Below are 17138 nucleotides of genomic sequence, written 5' to 3' on the forward strand. Positions count from 1 at the left end.
GTGTAGTCCAGCTATAAGGAGTGAAAGCTAGAAACTGAAACTGTGAGCATCAGATATAAGATGCCCTGTTTAAAATGTATGGGTAGAACCCATCTTCCATGTGGGTCTTCACTCACCTTCTGGGCTTCTGCCTTAATTGACAGCTATTACAGATAATAGTAGGTTTTTCTTTCTGAACACATCAATCTTTAATTTATGCTTAACATTTTTAGCTAGGACCTTTGCCATAATCTTAGTCAGTATACAAGATAAACTATATCTATCTATCTGTCTCTCTACCTACCTATCTATCTGATTTACACAGCATTTCTGAGTCACAGCTGGAAATGTTATAGTGTGTTATGAGTGATAAAAGTTACATGTCAATCACACAGAAAATGTTACAAAGAATCAACAAATCTTCTTATTAAAAAGCTTTTGCAGCTGGTCATGGTGGCTCACGCCTATAATCACAGCACTGGGGAGGCTGAGGTGGGAGGATCGTTGCGAGTTTGAGACCAACCTGGGCTACAAAGTGAGCTTAAGGCCAGCCTGAACTGCATAGCGAGACCCCATCTCAAAAAAAGACCAAAAAAAAAAAAAAAAAAAAGCTTTTGCACAACTTTTAAAAAAGGTTTTCCATTTTGTTTTGTTTTATTCTTTCTAAAACTAAAAAAAAAAAAATAAAGGTTTTCCACAGCAGAAGAAATCACCAACAGAGTGAAGAGTCAATCTACAGAGTACGAAAAATTTTTGCTAACTGTTCATCAGATGAAGGGCTGATACCTAGAATATATATAGAACTAAAAAAATCAGACTCCCCAAATTTAAAGACTTAAGTTTAAAAAATAGGCAACTGCCGGGCTGGGGATTTAGCTCAGTGGCATAAACGCCTGCCTGGCAAGTGCAAGGTCGTCAGTTCAATCCCCAGTACAAAAAAAAAAAAAAAAAAGTATCTATGCAATGCATAGATACTTCTCAGATGAAGTTCAAATGGCAAATGAATATATGAAAAATGTTCAATATCACTGGTCATTCGAGAGATATAAATTAAAGTAATGCTGAGATTTCATCTTAGTTTAGATACCATGGTTATTATTAAGAAATCAATGAATAATAAATGCCAGTAGCACGCTGGGAGAAAAGGAACCCTTCTCCACTGTTGGTGGGGGTGTAGACTGGTGCAAACCAGGTGGAGATTCCTCAAAAAACTAAAAGTAGAGGTTCCATTTGACCCAGCTATCACCCTTCTTGGTACCTTCCTGAAAGAATTAAAAGAATCATACCACAACAATCTATGCACACTCATGTTCATAGCAGCAGAGTTGGTAACAGCCAAATCTTGGAAAAATCCAAATGCCCATCAATTGATGAATGGATCAGGATTTTTTTCTTTTCTTTTTTGGTACTGAGGATTGAACACAGGACTTTGTGCTTGCCAAGCAGGTGCTTTGCTGCTGAGCTAAATCCCTAGACCGTGTTTTTTTTTTTTTTTTTTAAATACATGGTACTTTAGTACTAATAGTACTTTATGGTACCACTCTACCATAAAGAAGGATAAACTTGAGACATTTCTAGCTAAATAGATGCACCTTGAGACCACAGTGCTAATTGAAATAAATGAACACACATGTATAAATATTACATGGTTTCTCTGGTGTAAAAAAAAAACTGAAGATGTAAAAAAGGACCAAAACGTATAATAATAGATATTGGGAAATGGGAAGAAAATGTTCAAATGGGAAGGAAACTAGGGAAGGGGAGGGGTAAAAGAAGGAAGAGAAAAGAAAAAAAAAAAGAATAGGAGGAAAAAAGTGGGAAGAAAGCTTTTGTCAAGGTGGGAAAGGGGTTAAAGTGAGAGGAGGGGAATGGAGAAAAAAGACTCAAGATATGTACAGCTACAAATTCCTTATGATTAATGTGATCTTTATGTATATTTAAAATGTATGCTATCAATAAAATTAATTAATTGAAAAGTGTATGTGTTGGTAGAGCAGTATCAGATGTTTACAAAATGCTCTACAATCTTTCCCTATAAGAACTTTAAGGTGGCTATGATGGAAAATGGAGTCAAGGAATAAGAATACTTAAGAGTCACTGTTCTCTTCAGGTGATGGGAGAGGTCTGTTCCCACATTAAAAGGATTTTGGGGTCAGGGATGTAGCTCAGTGGTACAGTGTTTGCCTGGCAAGTGCTAGGCCTTGGGTTCAATTCCTGGTACCAAAATAATAATTATAATAATGATAAAGGCATCTTGCCTAGAGAAACAAAATTTTTGAATCTCAATTAGGGTGAAAGCTGAACTCTTCTCAGGGATAAGGACAGGGAAGCACAAAAGAGAACACAGGAAATAGGAAGAGTCTGAATGACAAAGCGTGGGTGGCCAGGATACTCTCTGGGAAAGAAAACCATCAGCTTGTGTTCTGTCTCATCTGATACCTGCTGCTACTGTGACCACAAGGAAATACTAGTGGATGCACTTGCTGGGCCATGGATATTGGTTTTTAGAAGACAGCATTCCTACTCCCTAGCCTAGCACAGTGCTCAGAATCTAGAACACACTCAACAAAACTCTGATTAAAAGGTATTATGTTTTCAAGCAGAAACCAGAGTTTTGGTAACTAGGAATGCGTGCCACTGACAGTAAGTTTGAAACTGGCACAAAACTTACATAGTTGCCTTCTTTAATGTGTCACTGCTCCAGAGAGCTAATGATCACCAGGAGCACAATGTTGGGCTTGTTATTCATTCTACGTATCATGGAGAATTAGAAAGTATTTGCATAAGAGAATGCTATTAAGAGTTATAGGATTTGGGCTTGTGTTAATTGATTAAAGGGTAAAATTTAAAGAAGCAGAGATTTGCTCTGAACTGGATGTCAAAGTGAGGGTGATTCTATGACTAGGCCTGTTAATGAGACTGTAGGAAAAATAGTCAGGCTAGATAATAATTGATAGAAGAGGCTGCAGACCACAAATGACCTGAAAGAGAAGGATGTTTGATAGATTTGTGATTTGTACAACAATACTACTTTTGTCTGTTTAGACAACATTATGAAGTGGTCTTGCTTCTTCACAGTCACACAATAACCCTGTGCGATATTGATGTTTGCTATGGTGTGAGTATAATTTGTCCTCTCTGAGATTCATGTTGGAGATTAACGTTCATTGTGAGATATTAAAAGGGTAGGAACTTAATCTAATTGTAGTGTTTAGAGGTAGGAGTTTGGGAGGTGATTATGATTAGATAAAGTCATCAGCTCCATGATTGAACACTGGTGCCTTTATAAGAAGGAAAGAGACTGTAAGACATATACATATGCACCTGTTTCTAGCTATCTGTCAGGACTCTGCCAGCAACACCATCATCATCAAATGTGGTTCCCTGGCCTTGGACATCCAGAAATGTAAGCCAAAATAAACCTATTTAACATTCACAGCCTTGTGATACTGTTTTTAGCAACAGAAAACAGATTAAGGTAACAATGCTAGCCCAGCTCTCAACAACTCTAAGCTTCAGTTAGTAGTATTAGGTGTCTTCAGGCACCACAGGTTTACTTTCTTATCCTCTCTTTTCCCTTTTGCCCAAGAGCAAGTCGTTAGTCTGATTTTCAGATTTTCACTATTGCTGAGTTTATGCTGATCTGGCAATAATACTTGCCTTACAGAAATGTAAGCATTTATCGAGTTATTGTACAACCAGTAAGTAGTATGTATCACTAAGACAACCTTGGTTGTTGAAGGAATTAAGTTAATTAGTTTCTGTAACACAACCATCTGAGATGTATTTCCCTTATTTTACAGTTATTAAGTCACGCATAAGTGGTGACACCGAGGTTCAACCATCTTTGATGCCACAACTCAACTTAATCTTCCCTCCCCCCAATTCTCTGTCTTTTCCACTGTAAGGGTCATGGCCCTCTATATGTACTTACTGTAGAATAGGCACTAAACTCTAAAATCTTTTAAAAATCTATCATTTACCAGTGTAGTTATCTTGGGTTTATCCTAAGGTTTGATCTCTCCTTTGTGTAGCAGAAAAAACTGGGGCTAAATTCTCCCTGTGCAGGAGCCCTCTATTTCCCAAGAGGACCCCAGTCCGGGTTTATTGTGAGCTTACAATACTATGAGCAAGATCCCAGCCAGTGACGGGAGCAAAGGGACCGCGACGCTTCTAGCGATCCTCCCACCTAGGGCCTTCCCGCCTGCCTCGCAGGGCGTCCTTAGCAACCGGCGCGCTCTCGCACCGCTCCGCCTAGCTCAACCCCGCCGTGGCATCTGCGCCTGCGCACGACCGCAACCGCCAGTCAGCTCGCATCCCCGCCCCCTCCGTGCCCCTTTCCCCCTCCTCCTCAGCCGCCCGGAGCCACACGCCAACATGGAGCCTGAGGATCTGCCTTGGCCGGGCGAGCTGGAGGAGGGGGAGGAAGAGGAGGAGGCGGCTGTAGAGGAGGAGAAGAAAGAAGAGACGACTGTGGAGAAGGCGACGGCGTTGGAGGAGCCATTATCCTCGCCTGAGACCGTGACGGAGGATGAGGTGGAAGAGGCGGGGCGGGAGTTGGACTCAGACTCTAACTTCGAGTTCCAAGCTCCGGCGAGCACGGACTCCGAGGACACGGAGGATCGGGAGGATGAGGAGTCCAACGCTTGGCTGCAGGCGAGCCCTGGAGTTCTGTCCGCTCCGCCTCCGATGCCGCCCCCAAGGTTCAGCTTCGCGCGGGGCGAGCGGACCTGCGCGCAGGTGAGCGGGCGGGAGGGGGGAGGGCTGCGCGGGCCTGTCAAATAAACTGCGCCTCCGAGGCTGTGGCGGCCCTGGCTCCGCGGTGGCTGGCTGGGGGTTGCCCTTCACCCTGGTTCTTTCTGATGAAGTCATCTCCTGTTTCCTCCCCCTAGCTGGGTCCCGAGCCTTTTGAACTACAACAGATGTTCATGGGAGACCGTATTCCCAGAGCGTGTAGTTAAATGCTTTTTTTTTTTTTTTTTTTTTTTTTTTTTAGGAGGTGGGTAGGATTGGAGAGCTTGGTTGCCCAGGGAATATCTTGTTGGGGAGATAATAAGCAATTAGTTTAAGTGAAGTGCAGTACTTCCCTGAGGAAATATTGTGGACTAGGTACACCAGATCTGTTTTTGGGGCTCCCTGCCAGCTGCGCTTCTGAGAACCTTCCTTTGTATCAGTAAAGGAGTCTCCAGCCCATGGGAGGGACCTAGAATGCAAGAAGTTGTGATGCAGCTACAAACAGTTTGGAAAGCTAGAAAGCACGAAGTACAGAAAGAGCTGATGTAGCTCTTTCTACATTAGGGGTGTAACTCAGTGGTAGAACACTTGCTTAGCCTTTGCAAAACCCCGAGTTCCATTCCTAACAGTGGAAAACAGGGAAAAGGAATAAGGAAAGGGGAAAGAAAAAAATGAAGGGAAACTAAAGGAGAAAGGCAAGGGAAAGAAAACGGAAAGAAAGGAAAAAAGAAATTCAGTGCCTCTGGTATTGTTTTAAACACTTTTCAGGTACTCGCAGCCTTGCTTGGCTAGTGACTGTCATATTGTATATAGCAGTGTGGTCATAGTCTGGTAATGACTAAAGAGTAATAGTTCTCCTGCCTCAGGCTCCAAAATTCTGGGATCACAGGCGAGTTCCATCCACATCTGGTTTGTTGTCGAGGATTTAATGGAGTGTAAAGTATTCAAAGGATGAGTCAAAATAATAGGATAATTTTCATTCAGTGTATTCTCAAGTTAAATGACAAAATTCTAGTATACAATTTATTCTCCAATGTATCCCACTTGGTAACAAGGATGTTCTGGTGGTGGCTATAAGGCTATTAAGTGGACTATTAAATTTATAGCACTTTTATTGGGAACTAAGCCATGGAACTGTTTAAATTCCAAGCAGAATGTGACAAGTCTAACAATTTAGTCTTTTTTAAGAGTTCGAGGACTGGGTAATTTAGAGCCTTTGCTGTTTTGTTTTCATGTTGGTCCTTGCAGACCATTTAACAGTGATCATTTCAGATACTTCCTCTTTTGATTGAGCCAGGCTGAGACAGGTAATTTAGTTCTGTGGATTGAATCATTAGAAATTATTGGTCTCGTGTGGCTGAGACTCAGTACCCAACACCTATAAAGCTAAGAAGCAAATGTTCATTTTTGCTCACAGTTTGTAGAGATTTCATTTCATAATATCAGCTGAGTCCAAGCCAGGGCAGCATGGCAGTGGGAAGTAGAGGGACACATCAAAGAGGAGAAGGGAAAAAAGGAGGAAGAGATCCTTCCAGGCCACTTCCCCAGTGACCTACCTCCTCTAACCAGGCTTCACCTGCTAACATTACATTTAGCTGCAAACTCAGCAGTAGACTAGTCCATTGGTGAGTAACATGCCTTCATGATCTAGTCTCCTCCTAAAAGCCCCACCTATGAGCCCTTGAGTTTTAGGAAACATTTAGTCTAGATACAAGGCATAACACCAATTTTTTTGTTTGTTTGTTTTGTGTTTTGAGACAAGGTCTCTGTAGTTAAGGTGACCTTGAACTCACTGTGTAGTCCAGGCTGGCCTTGAAATCATGATGATGTTCCTGCCTAAGCCTACCAAATGCTGAAACTACAGGTGTACAGTATCAACTTTTGGTGAAGTCATGAACAGTGCTTGGAAATCTTTGTTTCCTCCCTCAGGATCCAACCCCATGTTCACCATTTCCCTACTCTGCAGGTTACCATTTCACAGGAGAGAGAGAAAAACTCAGGCCTGAATCATTCACCTTGTCAGTTTTATGCAACTTTCATAAAAATATTAGGGTTATTTTTCAATACCCTGCAACAGTTAAAGTATATAGAAGTTTTTCTTTCATATTTGAAAAATATCATCTGTGAAACTACTGTGTTTTTGGATTGCTTTCAGGGTTGTAGTCTTATTCACATAAACTTTTATTGAGTTTATCTTGGTAATTTATGATTTTCTAGAAATCATTCAGCAAGGGTTTCTATTTAATTATAATAAAGTATTATATAGTATTTATTTTTCAATTTATGTGCAATATTCTCATTCCTAATTTTATGCAATTACGTTTTTTCTGTTTATTTAATTGGTTGGAGGTTTATTTCATTCCTTCTCACCCAAGGAAACAGCTCTGGGATATAAATTTAACTCTGTTGCTTTCCTTTGTTTTCTTCGCGATGCTGGGATTGAACCTACAGCCTTGTACATGGTAGGGACATATTCTACCATTGAACTACACCTCAGCTGCCGCCTTTTCCTTTTTAAAAACTCAGTACAGTTTTCATCTTTCACTTTTTCCTTAGGCTTACTTTGATTTTCTTATTTCACTTACTGTGTTGAGTGCTTAATTGACTTATTTGAAAGCATTTTAGCAGCTGTAATACATAATTCACATAGCATACAATTTAAAGTACACCATTCAATGGCATTACATTCATAGATAGGGACTATCATTATCCATAGTTGACTTTAGAACATTTTTCCAACTTCTAAAAGAAATCTTGTACACTTTGATTAATACCTCCCTGTCTTCCATTGCCCTAAGCAATTATTACTGTATTTGTCTCTGTAGATATATGTATTCTGTGTATTTCACATATATGGAATACATATTTCTTGTGACTTTTTTAACTTAGCATATTGTTTTCAGGATTAATCTATAATATAGTCTATACCAGTAGTTTGTTTTTTATAGCTGAATACCAGTAGTTTGTTTTATGCATAACAATATTTTGTTTATTCATTCATCAGCTGATGGACTTTTGTTTTTTATCTTTTGGCTGTTAGAAATGATGTTGCTATACTATTTCTAAGATGACGGTATGTAACTTATTGACTGGTGATTTCTTACTGTTTATTTTTCTGAAACTCTGTATTGTTTCTACCCTTTTTATCTTTTTTTTTCTTTAAATAAAAAAAATGTTGCTGTAAATATTTACATACAAATGTTTGTGTGGATGTATGGATTATTTTTTCCTGGATATATATATCTAGTAGAATTGCTGTAACGCATAGTTTTTCTATATTTAATCTTTTAAGTACCTGCCAGATAATTTTCCAGAGTAGCTGCACCATTTTACATTCCTGCTAGCAATGTATGACTGGTATGGTGTAAATCTAGATGTTCTTCTAAAGCTTCATACGGTTTTTGGGAGGTGACTGGATAATGGGATTAGTGCACTGATGGACTTACAGTTAAATGTGATGTTGGAAGGTAAAGCCTGGTTGGAGTGGGTGGGCCCCTGGGGTTGTGGTCTGGAAGGATATATCCCTCTTCCTTTTCCCTTGATTGCTCTCTGCTTCTTGTCTGGTATGCTGCGAGCTGATTTTCCTCTGCCATGTCCCTCTGCCATGCTTTCCAGGGTTGGAGTTTCCTGACTGTTGCCTGAAATCTCTGTAAACTGTGACATAAAATACACCTCTCAATTTGTGAGTGTTAAAATATTTTGTCCCAGCAATAAGAAAGTAACTTAAGAAAATAACTAAGATAATGATAGTACCAATTTCTTCACATCCTTATCAGTACTTGCCACTATCTATTTTTAAATATATTTTTTTATTACTGCCTATTAATATTACAAAGTACTGGTTTCAGTGTGGTATTTTCATATGTGCATGTAATACATTTTGATTATGTCCATATTCCCATTACCCTTCCTCACACCTTTGGTTCCCTTCTTGTCCAATAATAGTTTCTAGTTTTAAGTCATCTTTTTTAGATTCTACGTACAAGAGAAAACATGTGGTATTTGTTTTAATCAGCATTAGAATCCCCAGTTCCATCCATATTCATGCACCGATGATGATGGCTTCCTCTTCTCTTTCTCCTTGTCCTAATCTTTGTCTTTATCCTTATCCTGTCCTTATTGTCTTCTTTTTTCTCCTCCTTCTGGTCCTGGGATTCAGACCCATAGCTATTCTGTCACTAAGCTTTGTTTTTTAAATTTTGAGACAGGATCTTGCTGAGTTGCTTGTACAGGATTTGGGCTTTCTAATCTCCTGCCTCAGGCTCCGAAAGTGCTGGAAGTGCAGGCACGTGGTGTGCTCTTTTTTGCAGCTGAATTGTACTCCATTGTGTATATGTACCAAATTTTCTTTATTCATTAATCCTTTTGTGTGTGTGTGTGTGTGTGTGTGTGTGGTAATGGAGATTGAATTTAGGGACTTCACACTGAGCTATATCCCCATCACTTTTTTTTTTTTTTTTTTTTTTGAGACATGGTCTTACTAAGTCCAGGCTAAAACTTGTGAACCTTAGATTCGTAGAGTGCTAGGATGACAGCGCTCCTGCCATTGCTCTTGGCTTAGACTTTTTGATCATAGCTATCCTAGTACATGTGAAGGGATATTTCATTGTGGTTTTGATTTGTATTTCTCTGTAGCTAATGGTGTGAAGTATTTTTTTGAATGCTTATTGCCACTTAAAAACTTTTTAGAGAATTTTTATTAGTAGATGTTTGCAATACATGATTGTACTTGAGTGAACATAGTACATCTTAATTTTACTTTCCCTTTCCTCCTTATTAGCTGTTTTTATGTCTACTTTGCATAGTTCTTTTGCCTGTTATCTTACTTACTTTTCTCATTGTTGGAACAAAATACCCAACATGCACAAGTTGGGAGGTAAAGGTTATTTCAGCTAAATTTGTAGAGATTTCAGTCCATAGTTAGCTGATTTCAAGGTAGACCAGCATGACAAAGGGGCATCACAAAGGAGAAACAATTTATGGTGTGGTAGGCAGAAGCCAGCAAGTAGCAGGCCTTCCTCTTCCTTTCATCCCATCCAGGCTACAGACCATTTAGGTAGTGCTGCCTACACCTGGGATGGGTTTTCCACTATCCATACCCAGATCTGTGCTAAACCAATTTAGTGGGCTCATCCAGTGATACTCACCCTTAATCTCAGAATGACACCCTAAATCCAACTACCTCTAAACCCATCTATGAGTGCATAAATCTTTGGTGGGACATCTAGATATAAACCTTCCTTTCGTTAGGTTATTTATCTATTTACTTTTGAGTTATAAGAATTCTTTGTATAGTCTAGATACATTTCTCTTGTCAGATATATGATTTGCAAATATTTTTGGATGTCTTATTCTTGATATGTGATCCAACACTGAGGTGTTGGTTTTTTTATTTTTTTAAACTGGTACCAGGGATCAAACTCATGACCACACGCTTGCAAGGCAGGTGCTTATGCTGCTGAGCTAAATCCCCAGCCCAAAGTGTTTGTTTTTTGAGACAGGGTCTCACTATGTAGTCCAGGCTGACCTTAAACTCACTATGTAGCCCAGGCTGACCTCAAATTTGTGACAATCTTCCTGCCTCAGCCTCCTGAGCACTGGGATTACAGGTATGTGCCATGATGCCAGGTGTAACATTTTTATTTTTGAAGAAGTCCAGTTTACCTGTTTTTTGCTTCATTCTTCAAGCTTTTTTTTTTTTTGGTCTTTTTATCGGTACCTGGGATTGAACTCATGTCTGCCTGCTTGCAAAGCAGGCGCTTGTGCCGCTGAGCTAAATCCCCAGCCCCCATTCCTCAAGCTTTTGATGTCATTCTAAGAGATTGTTTTTGAATGTGAGGTCATGAAGACCTACTCTGTGTTTTTACTTTTTAAAAAATTTCTGAACAACTGTGTTTTCAGTCTCTGCACTCTTCTTCAAAATGATTTGGGTTGGTACAGCATAGTAAAAGGAAAATACAAACACAAGTCAAGTGTCTCCCACATTGATACTTAGGAAAAACCAGGAATTGTACCTGAGGTTTCCAAACAAGACCTACAGCAGTTAGTGATGTCCCTGTGTAAGAGCCAAACTTGTCAGTTAATACATTGTATTGTATTTACTGACACCTGTTCAGGAACTCATCTGTAGGGACTTCTCAATACCTACCCTTTATGTGCCCAGAAAAATACAAAACCACACCAAAAGTGCATTTGTTTGTATCAAAATATCTTTCCTTTTCCCCATTCCATTCTTAGAGTTTTCTACCCCATTTAAGATTATTATCTTGCAAGACTAGTAATTTCTGGTAATTTATGGAAATTAAGTATATGGGAAATGTTTTAATAAATTAGGAACAAAAAAACAGCAAGTAAAAAAGGAGGAAATTAAAATAGGAAGACAAAAGCTGGGCCATAATTTGATATGGAGAAGACCAGAATGGTTAAAGAAGAAAGGAGTTGCTGTGGGGTGTGACTTTGCTTCAGGTGAAAAAGTGCCAGCTGCCTGGATCCCAGAATGACACTAGAGTTAGTTCCAGTTTGGAATTCTTACAGGTGACCCAGCCACAGAGAAGTACATGCAGGCATCCTGCTGTCCATGGGCAAGGTTCTGAACCCACAAGTGAGGGGCAGGTGTCAAGGGAGCACCAAGGATAAAACAGACAGACTGGGTTTTCCATGCTGCCTGATCTGGTTAGGGAGCCAAGATGCAGGTCCGGAGGAAGAGGTCCGGAGGAAGAGGCAATTGTGTACTTTGTGAGTACTTCAGATTCTTTTTCGTAGGTTTTTGGCTCAGGGTCTCACTCTGTACTTCAGGCTGGCCTTGGATTCACTGTGTAGCCCAGGTTGACCTTGAACTCTTGACGATCCTTTTGCCTTTGGCTCCCTAGTCCTGGGATTACAGGCATGTGCTACTATGCCCGAGTAGTGCTTTGGATTCTGATGAAGAGTGTCCTAAGCTTTCCTTACACTAGTTTTGGAAGCATTTGCAGGTGTAGTCTAACTGTAATTAAATGTTCATGTCTTTTCTCTATGGCTAGCTGCTTTTTGGTTGCCCCTTGATGCCTTCTTGTTATTGCAAAGGAAAGAGGCTAAGATATGGAGAGAAGATCCAGCTGCCCTTTAAAAATTTCTCTAAAGATGAAATGAGAATGAAGGGATATTACTACCATGTGTGACGGTTTTCCTTGGAGATAGACACCAGGGTCAGGAATGGCAGACCAGGTACAAAGGACATTAAGGGAAACAGGAAAGAACTGGGCAACACCTACTAGGAATGTCTAGAAGCAATGAAAAGAGTAAAGACCATGTGAAGCCTACATATAAAGAAAGATTAGGAAATCAGTTTTTTTTTTTTTTTTGGTCTTTTTTTGAGTTGGGGTCTCGCTATGCAGTTCAGGCTGGCCTTGAGCTCACATTGTAGCCCAGGCTGGTCTCGAACTCGCAAGGATTCTGCCACCTCAGCCTCCCAAGTGCTGGGGTGTCCCGGCTCTCTGCGGTACCAGGGATTGAACTCACGACCTCGCGCTTGCCAGGCAGGTGCTTATGCCACTGAGCTAAATCCCCGGCCAAGGCAGTCAGTATTTTAAATATAGCTCATTTTTAAAAATTGTACTTAGTGCCTGGCTTTATGTTCCAGTTCTTATTTCATTCCTCCTAAGATTGTTATTTACCATTTTCTCAAGACTTCTATAATTGTGAGGGTGTTGTCTTTTGTATCCATTTTTAATAAAAAGACTTACACCCTAGAAGCAAGTAAATCATTTTGAACTAATAAACATTGTTGCAGTGAAAAGCAAGATGACTACATGAATACAGTAGCACAAATTGAGTTTAAGGATAACAGTATTGATGATTAGAAATAAAAATCACTTTCTTAATCTGTGTTTATTTTTTTTGTTGTATCCTAAATGAAATTATTTTTCTTTATTTTTGATTTTTCAAGTGTATAAAAATAATTTTTATATATTGATACTTTGTACATCTCCTGAACTATATTAATTCTAATATATTTTTAGAGTATTCGCTCAGATTTTCTAAGAAGACCATGACATGTGAATACATATAGTTTCATTCTTTTTTCTTGGCTGGGTGCCTGTTTTTTCTTGTCTAATTGCTCTGAAGAGAACCTCCAGAATAGTATAGAATAGAAGTAGTGAGAGTAAATGTCCTTGTGTTTTTCCTGATTTCAGATCTCATTTCTCCTTGAGTATGATGTGGGTTTTTCATAGATGCCCTAATTGTATTGATCAAAGCTTGTTTCTAATTTTAGTTTGTTGAGTGTTTTTATTTTGATTTTTTGTTATTCTGTTAATTTTTTTTACCTTGATTGATAATACGTTGTTAAACCAACCTTCTATTCTGAGAGAATAACCTACTTCATTTATTATTTTATATGTTGCTGGACTAAGTGTCTGTTAGTTTTCTGGGTGTATCAGTTACTTCTTCATAGTGAGATTAAATAATTGACACCTGCAACTTAAGGGAGGAGAAGTTTATTTTGGCTATTTTTTTCCTTCTAAACCCATTTTATTCAAAGATAAAAAGAAAGAAGAAAAAGAAAAAAGCTACAACAAAATTTCAAAGCATGTCAATCGAGAGCAATAATGGTACATACATTGCACGTTTTCATCCCCTAATCATTCACCCAGAGCACAAGACATCTGTATTCGGTTGTCTAAACAATACCAGCACAAATCTTTCTCTTCAGTGAACTCAGAGAAATTAGTAATATAACTATCTTAACTACTTTTTTATACATACACATATACATGTTTTTTCTTTCAGCTTGTCACACTAATGAAACAATGCAATGTTTACACGTGTCTTTTTTCACTGAGTGTGTTCTGAATGTGCATTCATTTACCTATAAAAGTGTCACATTATCATTCTTTATGGCTTAGTAGTACTCCATTGTGTAAATTGTTTAGTGTTTCAGAAGCTTCAGTCCATGGTTGGCTGTCTCCAAGGCTCAAACATAGCAGAAGTGTATGGTGAAGCCAGGTTGCTTACTTAATGAGGGCCAGGAAGCAGAGAGAGCACAAATAGCCAGATATCTGTGTATCTGTCAGTCAGTCAATCAGTCTGTCTTTCTGTCTGTCCTCCTGTCTACCTGTCTACCTACCTTCCACCTCTTCCAACTAGGTGCCACCTCCTAACAGAGTATTTATTCACAGTGATGAATTCTTCAGTGGTGTAATGTACTGATGGGAATGGTGTTCCCATGATCCAGTCATCTTCCAAAAGCCCCATTTGAGGATATGAAACTTGTGGGACATTTTAGATTTCAACCATGGTACTACTATTTTGTTACATTCTTACATACATATTTAGACAAGATATTGCTGTATAGTTTTCTTGTGATATCTTTGTCTGGTTTGGTTATCACGGTACTAATGACCTTATAAAAATGAGTTGAAAATGTTCCTTCAGTTTTTGGAATATTTTAGGATTGAAGGATTGGCATTAATTCTTTGGAAATTTGCTTGATTACATCTGTGAGTCTGTGCTTTTCCTTTTGTGAAGTATTTTTTATTTTTAAATTGCTTTTTTTGGCTATAAGTATATTAGAATTTTCTATATTCAATCATTTTCAATGATTTATGACTTTCTAGATGTTTGTCCCATTTTCTTTAAGTTATCAAGTTTGTTGGGGTTTTTTTTTTTTTTTTTTTTTTTTTTGGTCTTTTTCGTTTTTATCGGTACCAGGGGTCGAACTCACGACTGCCTGCTTGGAAAGCAGGCGCTTATGCCGCTGAGTTAAATCCCCAGCCCCTAGTTATCAAGTTTGTTAACATGCAGTTTTTAAAAAGTCATCTTTGTTACTTTCCTCATTGATGGAACAAAATACCTGATGCCCAAAGTTAAAGGAGAAATGGCTTATTCTGGTAGAGTGTACCAGCAAATAGCAGCAGCAAGCCTGCTTCTTTTGTCCCTTTATATTGTACAAAGCTGTTGACTGGCGCCACCTATACCTAGTGTGTGACTTTCATTGTGCATATCCTCAATCCCTGTTCAATTCCCTAATCCAGCCACCTTCAGAACTCCCCACCCATGGTGGCTTCATGAAGCTTTGTGGGGGACATCTAGATACTGTCATATAATAGTGTGAGCTTTTAGAAATGTAAGGTTGGTAATGACCTCTCTTGCTTTGTTTCTGATTTAGTAAGTACTCTTTTTTTTTTTTTTTTTTTTTCTTGGCAGAAGGAAAGATTTTGAAACCCACTAGAGGTTTTTTTTTTAAATTTCCATAGGCTAACTTGGTTTGATTTAGTTTTACTATTTTCTACTGGTTATTTTCATTTTAGTAGACTCCCTGATGTAGTCTTCCTTATGTTTAGTTTTTCTTTTGTAATTTAAAGTGGAAGACTAAGTAATCTTTATTCTAATTTTTTTCTTTCTATATTTTTGAGACAGGATCTTGCTATGCAGTTTAGGCTGCCCTTGAGCTTGCTTTGTAAGATAGCCCAGGTTGCTCTTGAATTTGCCATCATCCTCCTGCCTCAGTCTGAGTGCTGGGATTACAGGCATGTACCACCACACCTGGCTTCTTTATTCTATTTGTAACCTACATGTTTATAGCTATGCATTTTCCTTTGTGTATTAATTAGCTGCATCTTGTAAGATTTGTAATGTGGTATTTTTTGTCATCTCAAAAAATAGAGAAAATTTTCCTGTGATTTCATTTTTGACCCATTTATTATGTAGAAGTCTTTTACTTTTCACGTATTTGTGAGTTTCCTCAATTCTTCTGTTACTGGTTTTTAATTTCATTCTATTTTGATATGAGAATATAATTTCAGTTGTTTAACAATATTTATGGCTTAGTATAGCATCTGACTTGGGGAATGTTTCATGTATATTTAAAAAGAATGGATAATACACTGCTCTAAGATAGTCTAAGAGATATATATATATAAAACATAAGTGGCTTAAGTAAATTTATGGTCGTATAACTATTACCGTAATTCATCTCCAGAACATTTTCATCTTCCCAAACTCAAATTCCAACATATTTGCATCTAGCGTTGATGCTCATTAAGTCTCTTCCAATTGTGGTTTTTTATCTTTTAGTATGCTATATACTTTGGTACTGCGTACATTTTCATGGGAAAATAGTTATTGTGGTCAAGCCAGTCAATATATCCACCATCTCACATAATTACCACCTCTTTTTTAATTTTTTTGTTTGTGGCAAGAGCATCTAAATTTACTGCTACTCTCTTTAGCAAAAGTTCTGAACATAATGCCTTGATAGTTTATCTCCTGTACATTAGATCTCTAGACTTGTTTATCTTTCATATTTGCAACTTCGTTAGCTTTTTTTCACTGTAATAAAATATTTGACATAACTTAAAAGAGTAAAGTTTTGTTTTGGCTTATGGTTCTAGTACATTATTCATCAGTCTTGTTGGTTTTGGCCCAGTGGTCAGGCAGTACATTATGGTGGTAGTGTATGGAAAAGGCAGAGTGGAGGTGGGGAGGAAAAGGGAGGAGAGAAGGGAGACAGAGCCAGAGGGGGAGAGGAAGAGACTGGAGTACTATAATCTCTTCAGGGGCATACCCACTGTGACCTAAAGACCTTCCACTAGGCCCTTCCTCTTAAGGGTTGTGCTAGTTCCGAAAAGCACCTCGTTGGGCAGCAAGCCTTTATCATATGGATCTTTGGAGAACATTTAAGATCTCAACTAACCTAGATGTTGTGGCACATGCCTGTAATCCCTGCACTCTGGGGGACTGAGGCAAGAAGATAACAAGTTCGAGAGTCTAGCCTGGACAATTTAGTGACTTAGTGACACCCTATCTCAGAAAATAAAGAGCTGAGGTGTAGCACATTGTGGATGCCCTGGGTTCAATCCCCAGTAACTGCCTCCCTCACAAAAATTCAAACTGTTGCAGACCTACATCTCCCCACTTTTTGCCTTATCTTGCATCCCTGGAAACTACTGTTTTATACTGTATGTGCTTGACTTTACAAACAGTAGTTTCCATATAGTATATAAATGATATCATGCAGTATTTTTCTTTTTATGTTTGGCTTATTTCACTTAGCATAACATTCTTCAGTTTACCCATATTGTGACAATGGCAAAATCACCTTTTAAAAGCCTAATTAATATTTCACTTAGTATATTACACAGTTTCTTTGCGCATTTATTAATTAACAGATACTTTGGTTGTTTCCATAACTTGGCTATTGTGAATAATGCTCCATTGAATATGTGTGTGCAGACAGCTTTATGAGATTAGGTAATTTCATTTACTTCCTTATACATATATGTATAGAAGTGGGGTTGCTGGATTATATGGTAGTTCTGTTTTTAAAGTCTTTAGAGACCTCCAAACTCTTTTCCATAATTGTCATACCAGTTCAAATACTCATTAACAGTGTACAAAGATACCCTTTTCTCCATGCCCTTACTAACAGTTACTTCTTATCTTTTGTG

At 38.5% G+C, this 17138-nt stretch overlaps 1 protein-coding gene across 10 annotated transcripts in view; it reads left to right on the forward strand.

The window, feature by feature from the left end:
- Positions 1-4259: 4259 nt before the first annotated feature.
- Positions 4260-17138, forward strand: part of Alms1 (ALMS1 centrosome and basal body associated protein) — a 229662-nt gene continuing 216783 nt past the window's right edge. For 7 of the 10 annotated variants that reach the window (XR_010040661.1, XR_010040662.1, XR_010040664.1 and 4 more), the window contains exon 1: positions 4266-4719. Coding sequence is in view for 1 of the 10 variants with exons in the window: in XM_013151576.3 (XP_013007030.2) it covers positions 4357-4719 (363 nt within the window). In the remaining 9 variants the exon portion in view is untranslated. Of the gene's footprint in view, positions 4720-17138 lie in introns of all 10 variants that reach the window. The other 3 variants (XR_010040669.1, XR_010040668.1, XR_010040667.1) reach the window with 2 other exon arrangements.

The sequence above is a fragment of the Cavia porcellus genome, unplaced genomic scaffold, assembly GCF_034190915.1.
Source record: "Cavia porcellus strain 051 isolate PalLab524CR breed Dunkin Hartley unplaced genomic scaffold, mCavPor4.1 scaffold_18, whole genome shotgun sequence".
NCBI lineage: Eukaryota > Metazoa > Chordata > Mammalia > Rodentia > Caviidae > Cavia > Cavia porcellus.